Source organism: Alligator mississippiensis, chromosome 1, assembly GCF_030867095.1.
Source record: "Alligator mississippiensis isolate rAllMis1 chromosome 1, rAllMis1, whole genome shotgun sequence".
NCBI classification, from domain to species: domain Eukaryota; kingdom Metazoa; phylum Chordata; order Crocodylia; family Alligatoridae; genus Alligator; species Alligator mississippiensis.
This window is the reverse complement of record NC_081824.1, coordinates 19,530,313-19,547,580: the sequence shown is the minus strand read 5'-3', so window position 1 is coordinate 19,547,580 and position 17,268 is coordinate 19,530,313. Positions and strand designations below refer to the sequence as shown.

At 45.3% G+C, this 17,268-nt stretch overlaps 1 protein-coding gene across 3 annotated transcripts in view; it reads right to left on the bottom strand.

Annotated features, from left to right (window-relative positions):
- The window catches only part of LDAH (lipid droplet associated hydrolase), a 212,529-nt gene that overhangs the window by 7,444 nt on the left and 187,817 nt on the right, over positions 1-17,268 (bottom strand). For 2 of the 3 annotated variants that reach the window (XM_019481514.2, XM_019481521.2), the window contains exon 6: positions 13,094-13,176. The exons of the other annotated variant lie outside the window; for it this stretch is intronic. In XM_019481514.2, the coding sequence (XP_019337059.1) occupies positions 13,094-13,176 (83 nt within the window). The remainder of the gene's footprint in view (positions 1-13,093; positions 13,177-17,268) is intronic. 3 annotated transcript variants of the gene reach the window in all.

The window sequence follows — 17,268 nt, the reverse complement described above, 5'->3', positions numbered from 1 at the left end:
TAAACTGCAAGCAGGCTTTATCCTAATAAGTATTATTTGGACAAGCAAGAGGACAAGCTGAGGAATAAAAAAGAAGCATAACGCTTTTGATGGGTCTGAATAAATTCAAGTCAGCAGGGTCTAATGAACTTCATCTTAGGGTACTGAAGGAACTGGCAGAGGAAATCTCAGAGCCCTTGGCCAGTGGCGATGGGTAGGGGATGCATGGGGGTGCATGTGCACCCCCTGAGAGCAGTTGTGCACCCCCTGATTGGCTGCGCTCACCGCTTAGGTGATGGGCGGTGTGGGGGGGAGGGAGACAGGAGCACCAGTGCCCCCACTGCAAGCACTGGCTGATTGCTACAGCCACTCCTGGAAGCAGCTGCAGTAATTGGCCATTGCGGGATTTGCGACCCTCCCCTTAGGCAGTGAGATTGGCTGTGGGGTGGCCGTGGGGGTCCCCCCCGGTCGGCGGGACTGGTTGCAGGGGGGGCATGTGCCCCATCGCCCCCAACTAAGGCAGCACCAGTCGCCCATGCCCTTGGCAATAATATTTACAAAGTCATGGGGAACTGGGGGGGGAGGAGGTTACCTGAGGACTGTAAAAGGGCCAATGTAGTGCAAACCCTTTTTTTAAAAGGTAAAAATGAGGAGAACTGGGGAAATATAGATTGGTTAAGCCTCACTTCGATACCTGGGAAGTTACTGGAGCACTTCATAAGGACATCCATTTGCAAGTATCTGAAGGAAGAAAGGCTGATCACAAATAGCCAGCATGGATTTACTAAGAACAAATCATGCCAAATAGATTTGATTTCCTTCTTCAACAAAGTAACTAGTTGGATGGAAGGAGGGAATGCTGTGGACAGAGTGTATCCAGAATTCAGCGAGGCCTCTGACAAAGTCCCACATGACATCCTTACAAACAAATTGGGAGAAATGCAAGTTGGATAAAACTACGGTACAGTGGACAGACAACTGGCTCGATAGCCACAAGCAAATGGTAAATTACACATGGTTCCATGTCAGAATGGCAGGAGACTTCAAGTGGAGTCCCGCAGGGCTCTGTCCTGGGTCCAGTACAGTTCAAGGTGTTTATTAATAATTTGGATGCTGGAACTGAAAGCTTCTTGAGCAAATTTGCCTACAACACAAAATGGGGAAGAACTGCAAACATATTGGAGGACAGGAGTGCAATTCAGAAGGATCATTATGTATTGGAAGGCTGGGCTAGAGCTAACATGATAAAGTTCAGTGCTGACAAATGCAAAGTGCTATGCCTTGGGAAGATTAATAAAAAATACAAATACAGAATGGGTGACACTGGCTGCATGGCAGCACTATTGAAAAGGATGTAGGTCTCTTGGTAGATCACAGATTCAATGTGAGTCTGCAGCATGATGCAGTTGTACAAAAGGTGAATACAGTTTTGGGATGCATCAATAAAAGCAGACTCAGGATGTGATGGTGCCTCTCTACTAAGCACTGATTAGGCCTAATCTAGAATATCATGTATAGTTTTGGGCTCCACATTTTTTAAAAAGCACTGGGAAGTTAGAGAGGGTTCCAGAGACGTGACAAAAATGATACATGGTGTGGAAAGCAAGTCATATATGGGGAAAGAGCAAAGGAAATAGGTGTTTTCAGGTTGTGGAAAAGGTGCTTAAGTGGGGACATGAAAACAGTCTTCAAATATCTGAATAGCTACCATAAAGAAGAAGAACACTTTTTCTCTCTTGCTGCAGAGAGCAGGATGCAGACCACTAGCTTGAAGTTGCAGCAAAGTAGGTTTACATTAGATATCAGGAAAAACTTCTTCACTGTTAGAGCAGTGAGGCAGTGGAACAGACTAATTAGGGAAGTTGTGGACTTAACATTATTGGAGGTGTTCAAGAGGCTGGACAAGCATTGGTCAGGGATGATCTAGAAGTAGTTATGTCCATGCTCCACTATGGGTATTTCCCATTCTTTTTGGCTTTGCTAGTTGCCACATGGAGCTGGGAAGGAATTTTCCCCCCTACCTATTGCTCCATGCTTCAGGGCGGTGGAGGGGAGGGAGAGTTTCACTTTCTGCAGAAGCATTGGGTGCTGGCTGCAGCCAAGGCTAGAGATTTTGACTGGTGTATGCCAATATTCCTGCTGGGACTTGGTGGCCAGGAGAGTTGGCCACTTCACTCAGGGTCTGATTGACTGCCATACTTGGGGTGAGGAAGGAATTTTACCCCATAATTAGATTGGCACAGACCATGAGTTTTGTCCTCTATAGAGGGTGGCATGACCCTCTTCCTTGGATCTCTCAGGTGTACTTTAACAATCTCTGCAGCAGCAGGACACTAGCCATCAATGTTCTCCTGCCTTACCTGTGGCAGGTTAGGGTGTTTGCCTTCTGGTTGTGACACGACTGATTGCGTATTTTTTGTATTAAGTTAGACAATGGATTTGTATAGGGTGATTGGGATAGAGATGATTCTGCCCCTGAAGGTCCTTTCCAGACCTACTTTTCTATGATTCTAACTTTTAGTTTTCCTGAGTGAGGAGTCATTTTGCAGATAGGAAAGAGAGACACTGTCAAAAGTATCCATTAATTTTAGATGGCCAAACTGAAATGCTTAGGAACTGGTTTTTCAGAGCAGCACTATGCAACATTTACTATGTCCAAAGCACAGTTCCCCTTGACTTCAGTGGCAGCTGTGAGCACTCAGCATTTCTGGAAATCAGATGGCTGTGTATCAGTGGAGGCATCCAGAAAAAAGGGAACATACAATTAGTGACCCCTGAAAAAAGTTTGGTTTAAGTGGCTTGACTAGTACCACAGGGAAATTCTGTCGCAGATGAAGAGATAGAAGACAGCACATAACTTGCCTTAACCGTAACATTACCCTTTCTTCAATTCCTTTTCTCAGTCACTATATAACCATCCAACTTTGGCAATAAACAAAGTGCAGTCCTACAGAAAACACTCTCCTCCTTCAAAAACCAACTGTGATTCATCCCAAAGGTAGGTGTGTGTCCCGTAAACAAATGAGGCAGGTATCTTGTGGGGCAGGGGGGAAGTGACCATATAGTGGAAGACAATATCCTAACACATCTACTACTGTTTCCAGTCTGCAAGGAGCCCTGAAATCTAGATCTGCCTTATGGTGAATTTGACACCTCATGGGCTAGGTTTTTTGCATGCATTTCCTAGACTTTTTGAAGAGCAAACTGAAATAGAGATTCCATGATGTTGATTGATAACATGCACATGGGTCACCACCAGGGTTGTTGGCATCCTCCAGTCTACTGCACAGACCTGTGCCACTTGAGCTAATGCTACCAGTCCACGGATAGAAGCACTTGACAGCTAACTTCTCTGCAGATCAGCACAACAGGACACCTTGCCAGTGGGTTTCAGAGATATTTGTTAACAACAGACTCAGGAGCTCTAGATTTCTTCTAAGCTGTGGATGGGAGAGTGCTAGAGTAGTGACAAGATCCTCTGTCCGTTCTCTCTGAGCACAACCACTTCCTTCTGCCCTGTGCCTATCCTGTCTCTTCCTCACCATGGCTCTTCAATTCCAGTTTCCCCAGTCAGTTAGTTTCCACTCCTCAGGCTTCTCATCTCAGTCCCACTCTTCTTGTCCAGCAAATCTTTGTTTCACCTCTCTGGTCTCACTGTTCCAGGAGGCCTCATTCCATCTCCTGGCCCAGCCACTTGTGCTGACCCTTGTCTGCCAGGAGTTTTGCCTAGCCAGTTCCAATGTCTTCCCCACTCCAAGTCCCAAGATGTCTCTCTCCCCAGCAGCCTTTAGTGCCAGCATCTGCCTCCTCCTTCGGCACTTTGTCCCAGTCGACTTCCCAAACTGCCCATATTCTGTATTAGACCCCAATAGCTTCCTTGCCCCTGCTATGTGAGCCCAGCGTGTAGAACACTATGAGAGAGAGCCTCCCTGATTGCAACTGAGTTGTCCAGATCGAGATTCAGCAGAGCTGACGTCAGACTAGATCTGCAACTACAGGAAAAGTTCTGTTAAATGACAGCCTGGAGCAGTGGTGCTGAACCTTCTGGTCCTGTGGGCCAGAGAAGTGGTGCACAGTCGGACCCTGAGCTGCCACTATGCACTGAGATCAGGGCCTGGGGCCCTGCCCCACATCTACCCAGCTCTACATACTGGGATTGGGCTTTGGGTCTCCATGCTGCTTCTGCACTGGGATTGTGCCCTGGGCCATCTGAGCAACAGAGCCGTGGCCCATGGGGCTCAACACAAACCTGTCAGGAGCCCTGCATCCTGGTTTACATAGTGCAGGGGGGCAGATCTGACCCCGAGACTGCGGGTTGAGCACCCCTGGTCTGGAGCAAAAGCCTCTCTGCCTAATATTAAATTGCTGTTCAAAGCATGATGGTACAACAGCTTTTCAAACAAAAGCCTGCCAGAATTTTTTAATATGGGAAAAAAAATGTATTTTTCCCTAGTTTTGTTCTTGGAAGTAGGTCAGTTTTATGGACTGAGATTTTACAAAACAATCAATCAAACAACCTAAGGGAGACACCTGGCATGGAAAGTTTCATCCCAAATAGTTAAAGTTTGTTTTCATTTGCTAATAACTTAAACAGCCACTTACAGTGGGCTGTGGCAGGCAGTCTGACGCCCCTGGCACATATTCATGTCATGGCGCAATGGGTTCTGATCCCATCTGAATCCTAACAATTAACATATTAATTGTGGTGTAAATGTAACACATAGAAAGGGTGTGAATAATAGGCTAGGCTATCATTCCTGCATATTGTATGCAGGTCTCGCAGTGTATATTACCAATATTCTTAATCTAAAGCGGCCAAGTTTACATGAAATTCAGATTTGTTTTCAGAGGGTAAGTCTACACATGCATTTGATCTGAGATCAGTTTACTTGTGAGTAAACTACTCACGTAAATGCTCCCAGGCAGGTGTCTACATATACAAGGATGTGGGAGCAGACTTGCTGCTAATAGCAGCAAACTGCTCCTGGTGCCTAGGGCCCTACAATGGGCCCCTGCAGCCGCCAGGAGGAGCTCTAGGCTCCCCTTGGGTGCTAGCTATCCCACCAGCAAATCAGGGTAGGGTGCTGGGACCTACCTCACCCCTGCAACTCTTTCCAAGCCCTGTGCCTTGATCACGCAAATGAGGCACAGGGCTGGGACCTGCCCCTGACCAGGATGGTTCCCAGCCCCAAGCTCCCCAGCCTGTTCCCCATCCAGCTCCATGCTCATGGAGCAAAGGGAGGAACAGGCTCTCTAGCGGGGAACAGGATCTCCCTCGCTGGCCCCACTACTGCGGAGCTGGCGCTAAAAGATAAAGATCTCCAAGCTCCCCAATTCCTGACTGTGGTGGTAAAGCTCCTGCTCACAATCCTCCTGCTCATGATCCCAGAGTGGGGGGCTTGGAGCTCCTTGCTGCTGGGGCAGGGATATACAGTCCCTGCCCAGGCTCTGGTGGTGGAGCCCACCCTGGCAGCAGGGAGTTCCCAGGGGCAGGGAGCAATCTCTTGCTCCCTGGTGGCTGGCTGCCTGGGAGCAGATTTGCTCCTAGTCAGGTGTCTACACAAGCACTACTGCACTGTTACTAATCACAAGTAAATTTGCTACTTGCATTTGCAGGTAGCAAATTTACTCGTGATTAGCGTGGCCTATTGCACAGTAAGCATGTGCACGTGTAGATGCACATGCTTACTGTGCAGTAAACTATGCTATCTTGCAGTAAGGTGTCTCATGCGAACATGCCCAGCTAGTCAGTTTTGCTACCTGAATCTACGCATGAATGCACTGTAGTTACATAATATAAAAGATGGGTAAAATTAAGGGGCAGATTTTCAAAGACAAGGACAGCAGTAAAATGCTTATGAAAGTCAACTCTCTCTCCTTCCTTTTAACATCAAAGCCTTGCTATTACATCACGGAGGTAAAAAGATAAATAATTCTATAATGATTATGATACATTATAGCTAGAAGCACATGGTGTCTTCATCAGGAGTGGGAAATGTTGGCCTTTACTACACTATTTGAATGGATTAGGAATCATAAAATGTATGTTTTCCTGCGGACTGGATCTGGCTGCATTGAGTGTGTGAGTTAACACAACGACTGCACTGCTGTGGGTAGCCAGCTGCCAATGCAAGCATTCAAAAATCATGAGTCAAACCCCCCAAATTATGAGATTGGTTTAAAAATCATGAGATTTACCAAACAATAAATATGGGATTCTTTCTATTTGCCTTCTGGTTCCAGAGCATTTAAGATTCATGTCTTCTAGCTTTTTACTTCACCCACAAAAACACCCCAAAAGCTGGGGCTTGTTGATAGTCGCCTGATGCAGCAGGAATCAGGAGGCATGAGATAAAACCATACCTTTTCTCAGGATCTCTCTACAGGGCAGAGTTAAGGTTGTATGATGTCTGAACTGTCCATTTCAACATCATGCTTTCAAATGCTTGGGTTTAAGTTCAATTGCCTGAGTTTCAAATAACTCTTCATTAACCTTCCCCCCCACCCCCCAGCATGTTCTCCTAAGCTTTTTTCATCATTTAAATTACTGAGGTACACAGTCAACCCAGTTGTCTAATAAAACGTGGTCTGGGTACAGCTTTATCGACTTTTCTGCCTTGTCATCTGGTATGTGTACTCAGACAGTGCACAATGATGGCAGCTGCTGTGTAAACACTAGAAGAATCTGAGATTGATATCAACAGGATGTTTATATTTTAAAGAGTTTCTAAGAAAATAATAAAGATTTCCTGCCGTCGACTCTATTGGCACTTGCTTTAGTGTGTATGACAGTTTAAAAAAATATAAATTACAGAGAGGCGAATTTCCTTATGCCTCCTGTATGGCTGTCATAGGTCAATACTGAAAAAACAAAACCTACAGTTAAAAAATAGTCATTGGGGTAAAATGTAACTTCCTTTATCTTTCTGGAATGTGGTTCACGTAAAACTTTACAACTCTATTCCTTTGGCAAACACTGTTCTAGCTGATGGTGAAGACCAAAGGACTGGCTCTTAGTGGATATCAACTGATGGCACATGTGCAACTGCACACATATTTGTATCAGTGGAAGTCCTTGGACCGATACTCTTTAATGTCTTCATCAGTGACTTGGACGAGGGAGTGAAATGTACTCTGTCCAAGTTTGCAGATGACACAAAGCTATGGGGAGAAGTGGACATGCTGGAGGGCAGGGAACAGCTGCAGGCAGACCTGGACAGGTTGGACAGATGGGCAGAAAACAACAGAATGCAATTCAACAAAGAGAAATGCAAAGTGCTGCACCTAGGGAGGAAAAATGTCCAGCACACCTACAGCCTAGGAAATGACCTGCTGGGTAGCACGGAAGTGGAAAGGGATCTTGGAGTCCTAGTGGACTCCAAGATGAACATGAGTCGGCAGTGTGACGAAGCCATCAAAAAAGCCAATGGCACTTTATCGTGCATCAGCAGATGCATGACGAATAGGTCCAAGGAGGTGATACTTCCCCTCTATTGGGAGCTAGTCAGACCGCAGTTGGAGTACTGCGTGCAATTCTGGGCGCCACACTTCAAGAAGGATGCGGATAACCTGGAGAAGGTCCAGAGAAGGGCCACTCGTATGGTCAAGGGCCTGCAGACCAAGCCCTATGAGGAGAGACTAGAGAAACTGGACCTTTCAGCCTCCGCAAGAGAAGGTTGAGAGGCGACCTTGTGGCTGCCTATAAGTTCATCACGGGGGCACAGAAGGGAATTGGTGAGGATTTATTCACCAAGGCGCACCCAGGGGTTACAAGAAATAATGGCCACAAGCTAGCAGACAGCAGATTTAGATTGAACATTAGGAAGAACTTCTTCACAGTTCGAGTGGCCAAGGTCTGGAAGGGGCTCCCAAGGGAGGTGGTGCTCTCCCCTACCCTGGGGGTCTTCAAGAGGAGGTTAGATGAGTATCTAGCTGGGGTCATCTAGACCCAGCACTCTTTCCTGCTTATGCAGGGGGTCGGACTCGATGATCTATTGAGGTCCCTTCCGACCCTAACATCTATGAATCTATGAATCTTTGAACACCTGTTTTCTCAGGTGTCCAAAGGCTGAGAGACGATGTTGGATTTCTTTGTCGATGTCAATGTCAGTCTTTTACGAGCAACAGCTTCCAATGGGAAATACCGCTACCCAGCCTGTCCACAGGTGAGGGATAATGGAACGACCGTCAAGGAAGGTTAGCTGCAAAATATGCAGGGGTAACTCTGATGGATAAGCGGTTGTGGACCAAAGAGCGGAAGCACCAATAAGATGTAGTGGGGATAGCAGATGTCAATGCTTTCCCTCCTGAAAAGCCACATACATCCTTTGATAGTGCTGTGACATAGTGAGTACAGGCTGCCATTATAATAAACCTGTCCAGCCCCCAGCTATAGGTCTGCAAGTCCTCAACAGCACAGCAGATGGAAGATGTTAGCATTTCAATACTGCAAAGGAGGATGAGTCTGCAGCAGGATGATACGTCCAACTGTCTTGGCCTACTTGCCATTGGAGTAAGTTTCTGTTCTATTCACAATCCAGGTGGAAGCTGATGTGCAGCAGCTTCTCCATGATAAAATAAATCAGCACAGGCATCTTCCATGAAAACGGCTTTGCCAGCACATATGTAACACTGATTATTTTTAAGTTTTAAATAAAGTAATTGGATGAGATATTTGCATCTGATGAAGTGAGCTCAGGCTCACAAAAGCTTATGCATTTCCGATTTAAACAGTCTATAAGGTGCAACTTTACCCTGCCTTCTGCCTGAATTCAGACTAAGAAGACTAACTCCTGCCCTCTGCTTGATGACATACATTTAGCTGCAAGAATAACCTGCAAGTGTCTTGAGGAAAGTTAGTCTAAACATCACAATAAAATGCAAAAAATTCAAAGGATTGAAAACTGCTACTTAAGTCATACTAACAGTGGGCCAGATTCCAAAAATGCCTCGCTGTATAGGCACTCACTCCTATTCCAAGTTTCTTACCTCATATCAATCACTGGGATTGCTTATGGAGTAACGGTGTCAGAATCAGGCCCCCCCCGCTGTCCTGCTGATTTAAGTGCAATGACTTGTGGAGTAAGGTGCGTGATGCTGGCACGATATAGCTCGCTAGAAATCATACTGCCTAGGGCCAGGTCACGCTCTCTCAGAAGAGTTAAGATGGATGTAGTTCTTCTCTTATAGCGGCATGCAGCAGCTTTCTTCATCTATGGATACAGGGTGGGTTCTGACATCTCTGCTCACGGTGAGTCATACGTACCTTACAGGATTAGCAATATCCTTGCAATCACAGTGTGAATGAGGGTGGCAGGAAGTGGTCCAAGGAATCAAGAAGCCCAGTGTAACAGCTCGTTTTTCACTTCATTTTTAACGCCTGTTAGATTTTTGTCTCAACCTCATTTTTTTATTTCCCGCCCCCCACTTGCTGTGATGAGTTTCTTGGGCAGGGGAGCAACCCCTGATGCTCTGCTCTCTGATTAGCCACTCTGAATGCTTCCAAGTCCTATGTAGTTGTATGTTTAAATACTACATGCACCAACATCTCCAAATCCCTGTGTGCAACTTTCCTAATTTCAATCCTGTACCTCAGGGGAGTGCAGGCCAAAAAGGATGTGAGATCAGCCAAAAAAGAGGTGTTCCTGGCTCCAGAGAGCACTTTGCACCTATTCAGAAAGTGTGTTTGGAAGGTTTTCCACAACTGGAGGCATATAATTTACTCTGGCTGTGGGCAGGCACAGTATTTGTAGTATCCTTTTTAACCACTGCTTTTCAGATCATGCGCCTCTCAATGGGAATAATTATTAAACCACTGTGGATGACTATGGATCCTGGGTCAGAAATCTGGGCAACATCAGACCAGCTGTTTCAATACGAGTGGGTCAAAATTGCTTTTGGCCACTCCAATTGGGATTTTCTTCAGTTAATTTAAGATAATGACTTCATGTTTAAAAACAAAACAAAGCAAAAAAAGAACTAGAACAGTTCATTTTTCTCTGAAAAGGAAAGATCTGGGCCCAAGTCCAGCTCCCCCTGTAGGCAGCTATATGGCTAAAGTTAGATATGTAAATAGCTCTTCGTACCCCTTATATAGATCTTAGATTTGGAGATCTTATATCCTCTGTCCACCTGTGCAACTAGACTTGGCCAAATGAGTATGCTCAATAAGGATCTGCAGGTCCTTTTTGCCTAGAGATCATGGGCAAAACTTGAATCAAAGTCACATTAAAAGGTGCACCTGCTTGGAAAAGTTCAACTCTAAAATGAAAAGTGTCATGACACTTAAGGTGAAGAGGAGATGGGGTAAGGTCTTGGTAAATTATGAACCAGTCTAACATGCCCAATATAGGACCGATCCAGAGCTCACTGAAGTCAGTGAGAATCAGATCCTGGAATTAAAGACAGCCATGGACCCTTGTGTGTAGAGTGTGATACAATGGGAGGAATAATATAAACCCAGAAGTGCAAATGTTTACTAGGCTTCCTGTCTTATATGGTTCAGGATCCAGGAAACAAGTCCAGTCTTCCCACTGACTGCAACAGGACTACTGATGTGAAAAAAGATAAAGCCTAAGCAAGTCTCTACAACATCAGGCCTTAAAATAAGCCAGTAATAACTGCTGCCTATCATGGGTACCCTAGGGAACATCTGCTATAGCCAAATGCCCTTTCTTTTTATTTTTCTTCCCCCTAACAAGAGGATTATGATTCTCACTGTTGATTAATCCTTTACCAATATTGAATTACAGCAGACTTCCTTTTTTGTAAAAATCACAATAAACTTCCTCTAGTACAGCAGTATCTGTGCTTCCAGTTTCTATGTAAGGGCCCAGGAACAATTAGCTAACAATAATTAATCACACTGGCTGAGACAGGCCTCCCTCAATAAGCCGTGCCTTATTTGTTTGAATTTTGTGATTTTTTAAAATCTTTCTGTCAGGTGTTAGACGACCAAGACTCTGCCTGGTTTCACAAATAGTTTGGTATCCATATATTAAATGATATACCATACATCTATATGGTAGAAAGGTAAATCTTAATTTTCTGCATACAATTCAACTTCTGTTTAATGTGCACATTTTCCTCACTTTAGAAGACCATGAAATGCCTCAATTGATGAACCAAATAATGTCCCAATTCCCCCAAAACACACATCTGATCTTTTTAGCATCGTTAGATAAGTAAGCCTAGGTCTGAAGAGACATGTATTTTCTGTTGGTCCTTGACTAGTAATAATTAAGCTTAAACCTGGACTCAGAGAGACTGGAATAATTTAGTATCTCTTCTTCCCTCTCCTTCAGAACACAACATGCAAATATGATCCAGAAATAACTTTTCTATTTCACAGCAGCTGGCACAGTCAGGTGTTAAGATTGGCTTTTAACTTATGATCACACTGACTACTAAACAGTATAAATTTTTTGCAGTGACATCTTGCCAGCGCATAGCAACTTGGACTACAGTTCCTGTTTTTATAAACTTCCAACCTTTATAAGTAAAATCCACTTTTACTGTCAATACACTTCAAAATTAACTTAATGCCAGTTTAGATTTCCCCCTGTAATTTTCACATTCCCAGAAATTACTAGAAGAATTAAAAAGTAAAGGAAAAAAATAGGCATTTAACTTCACACTTGTATCTGCTGCTTCTTCAGGCTGCCAGCTGCTCATAACCTCACCTCAACTTTTTATTTTCTTGGGTACATCTGCCACTTCAGAAGTGTGATGACACAGAAGAATCAATAAAACAAAGTTAGTACAGGTTTTCAAAGCTTCCCGTGTGCCAGGACATTGCTTAGATTGACACAGTCCAGAAAAACACAGACTTCAGTAGACCAAGGAACCTGCAAACACTTAGTACTGCCAAAGGCTTCAATTCAGCAAGGAAATAAGCACGTGCGTGACCTGAAGCATGCGAGTAATCCCATGAAAGTTAACAGAACTAGTCAGTTATAAGCACTTTTAAGTATCTGAGTAAGTATCCTGCTAATGTCAAGGAGACCATGTGTGTTTAAAGTTAAATATGTGATTAAAGATAAAATTTCTCAAAGTCTCTTGCTTAACTTTACTACCGTGGCTTGTCCCAGTGTGACTTGAGAAACTTCTTTCTTAGGGAGTATGATCCAGACCTAACTGAAGCCAATGGCAGTCTTTTTTGGCTTTACCAGGCTTAGGACCAAGTCCCTTGAGAGTTTCACTAAAGTCACTGAGATTATTTGCAAGAGTTTGCAGGGTCAGCCCTTAAGGTTCACCTGTAAGAATCCCTCCCAGGGTGCCAGGAGGACTGTGCATTCTTCAGGAAGGAAGAGCTAAAAGCACACAAACCTGGAGCTCTACAGTACTTTGAAATGGAATAGACATCTGACAATTAAAACTGAGACACACCTAGAAAGCCTAGTGATTAGGGTACTTGCCCAGGGAGAAGGAAACCCAGATTCTCAGCAAGGGAAGTTTAAATTAGATATTAGGAAACACTTTCTCACTCGGACGGTAGCAAAGCACTGGAACAGGTTACCAAGACAGGTGGTGGAATCTCCATCCTTGGAGGTTTTTAAGACCCAGCTAGACAAAGCTTTGGCTGGGATGAAATAGTTGAGGCTGGTCCAGCTTTGAGCACGGGGTTGGACTAGATGTGACCTCCTGAGGTCCCTTCCAACCTGCACTTAACATGGCTAGCTTTAGCTGCTTAGCTGCCATTTTGAGGAGTTTAGGAAGATTTTAGACCCTAATCCCCACTATGCCACTTGCCTTATCCTTCTGAGCACACCCAGAAGATCCCATTCTGGCTCCTTACTATTTGTGGTCATCCTATCCCTCCTAGGTAGGCATGTGAAAGTCTCCATAATGGTAGCTGAAGACCAACAGTATCTAGCAACTAATGGAAGAGGACGACCTTCCCACCTTTTAGTGAAATAGCCTAGGGATTAGGAGTCTGCTCAATAACACTGGTGCACACCAGAAGTAATTCCCTTGAAATCAGTGGAGTTTCACCAGTGTAGCACTGGTGCAAACTAGTAAAGCCTGAAAGTTTTTCTGGATTCATATTGTTTAATTGAGGATCTGGTTCCATACAAGTGGATCTATCATGAACCTCTGAAGATTGAAGAGTTACCTTTTTCAAATTTTGCTGAATAGTTGTGTTGTCTCTGTCCACAACCTTCAGCATTTCTTGGCTTGCCATGTAGAGGATATTCGCTGCAGAGAAAAAAAACAAGCATAAAATTACAAAATAAATCTCTTACTGGAAAACATGGGCCTAATCTTGCAAACAGATATGACCAGCTATAGAGCTTGTCTCTATAGACAATCCCACTGAAGACAACACAGCTGATAGAAAGGGCCTCCATGGAGGGCTGCCGCATACCAGCCCAGCGCAGGGTGACAAGGGCCTGCAGCAAGGCGGTAGCCCTAGACTTCAAGAGGGCCAACTTCAACGAGTTGAAGAGATTGGTGGGAGAGGCACTGGGGTTCTCAAGGGCAGGGGAACTCAGTGCCCAACATGAGTGGTTGTTCCTTAAGGAGACGATACTCAGGGCCCAAGGGGTGACGATCCCAACAAGAAGCAATGGGGGCAAGAGTGCCCAGAAGCCTCCCTGGCTCACCAAGGACGTCCGGGAATGCCAGGTTGCCAAAAAGGCGGCATACACCCGGTGGAAGCGGGGGGCTATCTCCAAGGAGGAGTATACCTCCACTGCTCGGGCCTGTAGTGGGCTGTTAGGAAAGCTAAGGCGGACATAGAGCTAGGACTAGCGTCCAAGATCAAAGACAATAAAAAGTCCTTTTTCAAATATATAGGGAGGATGAAGAAGGCACCGGGAAACGTGGGGCCCCTGCAAGATCCGCTGGGCAATCTGGTGGTTGCGCCAGAGAAGAAAGCAGACCTCTTTAACAAATTCTTCACTTCTGTTTTCTTGTGCAAGGACCAGGACTCCCCCACCGTGATTCAAGACAGACTCGAGGGGAACACTTCCAGACCTAAGGTTGAGGAGGACTGGGTTAGAGTGCTTCTGGAGGGGCTGGACGTGTTCAAATCAGCAGGTCCAGATGCTCATCACCCCAGGGTGTTGAGGGAGCTAGCAGGGGTAATTGCAGGGCCCTTGGCACGGCTTTATGAGCGCTCGTGGTGCTCGGGCCAGGTGCCAGATGATTGGAAGATAGCTAATGTGGTCCCCATCTTTAAAGAAGGGAGGAGGGAGGACCCGGGCAACTATAGGCCCGTCAGTCTTACCTCAATCCTAGGGAAACTCTTTGAGAAGATCATCAAGGAGCATATCTGTGATGGGCCGGTATCGGGGATGATGCTCAAGGGCAACCAGCATGGTTTCATTAGGAGCAGGTCATGGGAGACCAACCTGATTCCCTTTTACGATCAGGTCACAAAAGCATTGGATGCAGGTGTCACCGTGGATGTAGTCTTTCTGGACTTCAGCAAGGCCTTTGACACTGTCAGCCACCCCATCCTCATTAAAAAACTAGGTGACTATGGCATCGATGCCTACACAGTCAGATGGATTGCAAATTGGCTGAAGGCTTGTACTCAGAGGGTGGTGGTGGACGGGTCATATTCGACCTGGGGGGAAGTGGGCAGCGGAGTCCGCCAGGGGTCGGTTCTTGGGCCCGCACCGTTCAATTTCTTTATCAGCGATTTGGATGACAGGGTGAAAAGCAACCTGTTCAAATTTGCTGATGATACCAAAATTTGGGTGAGGTGGGCACGCTAGTAGGGAGGGAAAGACTGCAGCAAGACTTGAATAGGTTGCAAGGGTGGGCTAACTAAAACAGGATGCGTTTCAATTAGGACAAGTTCAGGGTGCTACACTTGGGCAGTAGTAACCAGCAGCACACTTATAAGATGGGAAACTCCCTTCTTGAGAGCACGGAGGCTCGTTATTGACTCCAAGATGAACATGGGCCGACAATGCGAGGTCACGGTCGGCAGGGCTAACCGGACCCTAATGTGCATCCACAGGTGCATCTCAAGTACGGCCAAGGAGGTGATCCTCCCCCTCTACGCGACGCTGGTCAGGCCACAGCTGGAGTACTGTGTGCAGTTCTGGGCACCCCACTTCAAGAGGGATGTGGACAACATTGAGCGGGTCCAGAGGAGGGCCACCTGCATGATCCAGGGACAGCAGGGCAGACCCTACAATGAGAGGCTACGGGACCTGAACCCGTTCAGCCTTCACAAGAGAAGGCTGAGCAGGGACCTGGTGACCATCTATAAACTCACTAGGGGGGACCAGAAGGGTTTTGGGGAGACCTTGTTTCCCCTAGCGCCCCCCGGGTTAACAAGGAATAACGGCCACAAGTTTTTGGAGAGTAGGGTTAGATTAGACATCCGTAAGAACTACTCCATAGTTAGGGCGGCTAGGATCTGGAACCAACTTCCAAGGGAAGTGGTGCTGGCTCCTACCCTGGGGGTCTTTAAGAATAGGCTTGATGCCTACCTGGCTGGGGTCATTTGAGCCCAGTTTTCCTCCTGCTCAGGTCGGACTTGAAGATCTACAAGGTCCTTTTCGACCCTACTTCTATGATTCTATGATACCAAGCAATATATGGCTCATTTTCAGGGAAATCCATTTTTCACTTGACCCAACCCATCTGCTCTCATCTTTTTGGGTGGGATACCTGAGAGAAGATAATAGGGGGGCAAAAGGAAGTATCGCCTATGCAATATATTATTTCTTGGTTCCTTCTATCATTCTCTTTGGAAGAGTAAAAAGTAACGTGTAATTCTGAGAAGCTTGAGGACATTTTCATTTGCAAAGCGCATTGTGAATACAGAGCTAATCTTCTCAACAACCTATAAGTTAGGCAATTCAGTATTTTATTGTTGCTCTTGCTGTCATATTGCCTACAGGTCCCAAATGCAGTGTCCTACTGTGCTAGGCATTGACATAACAAAAAGACAGTTTGCCTCTCCAGGAATGTACAGCCTGAGTATGATCCTAATTGAATAGGTAGATAAGGGATCAAAGATAAAAAGTTTTGAAATTCTGGCTCCTTGGGAGTCCATGGTGGAGCTGCTGAACAGCCAGTTGTGCAGGATCAGAGGCAAAGTAAGCATTACAGCTAGAAGCAGAATTTGGAGCTGTTTGGTTCTGAGCCTGGAATTCAACTCGTATGATCAGACCTCTTTTTTACTTGAAACAGGTAAAAACCTTTCATGAAATAACAAAAAAATATTTTTCCTGGTGACAGCATGATTTCTTTTGCATGCAGCAATATGGCCATCATTTCAAAGCCAGAATAACTAAGTAAGAAACACCTCTCTTATGCAGAACAACCTGTCCAAACTTCCTCTAAGCAACTGCAGGTTTTGCACAGAATTAAGATACTCTCAAACTTTGAGGAAACAACTGTTGCTCCTTAAATGGGCAGCTTCATGGTGATCACTTTTTAGATGTGAACCTTCAATTGGCTGCATGCAGATGGACTGCTGAACTGAAACATTATTTTGTATGGTGCACGTACTCAAGTGAATATTAGCAACACACTGTGGATTCCTTTGGCATTAAATGTCTTCACCACTTTGCTCCCTCAGCCTGCTCTCAGGGCTTTGCTTAATTATAATTCCTGGGCTGAATACAAAAGAACAAGTATTCATATTTAAATAAATCAAATATGGAAATATTTAACACTATAAAAAAGTGCAAACTCTCACTGTTGTTTGATATGGCACGTAAAAGGTAACAACTCAGACTGCAGCTGTAAAGCAGATGTATAAATTCTTCTGATGATCTCTCAAAAACATCACCATGTAGTCTTACTGATTTTAGTGGCAGCAGTGGGTGCCTGGTGTCTCTGAAAACTGGTTCAGCCTAAATATTTTTAGATTCAAAGGTTTGGAGGACTGACAGGATCAGTATGCTCATCTACCCTGTCCTCCTGTACAATACAGATACAGATGGTTGACCAGTAATTCCTGTGTCCAGCCCGGATCTTCTGGTTGAGCGAGGGCACAGCTTATAGGTTACCTTGTAAGTGTTACAAATGATTGTCCACATGGATTTATAAAGCAATCCAGGGTCATGCCAATGGAAGGTACAACAGATCGTACTTAAAGGGTGCTGCATGACCTGATCTGGAGCACTTCTGTACCTGCTCATGTTTGTCACAACCCTACTCTAAGAGGGACCGTTCTCACTGTCAGCATGGACTGTAGGGGTTTTTGCCTCCCTCTATAACAGATGGCATGGCCTTTTTCCTGGGATCTTGTGAGTATATTTTAATAAACTACTTATGTCCTTGCAGATGGTGCCCTCATCCCCCTGGTTCACCCATGGT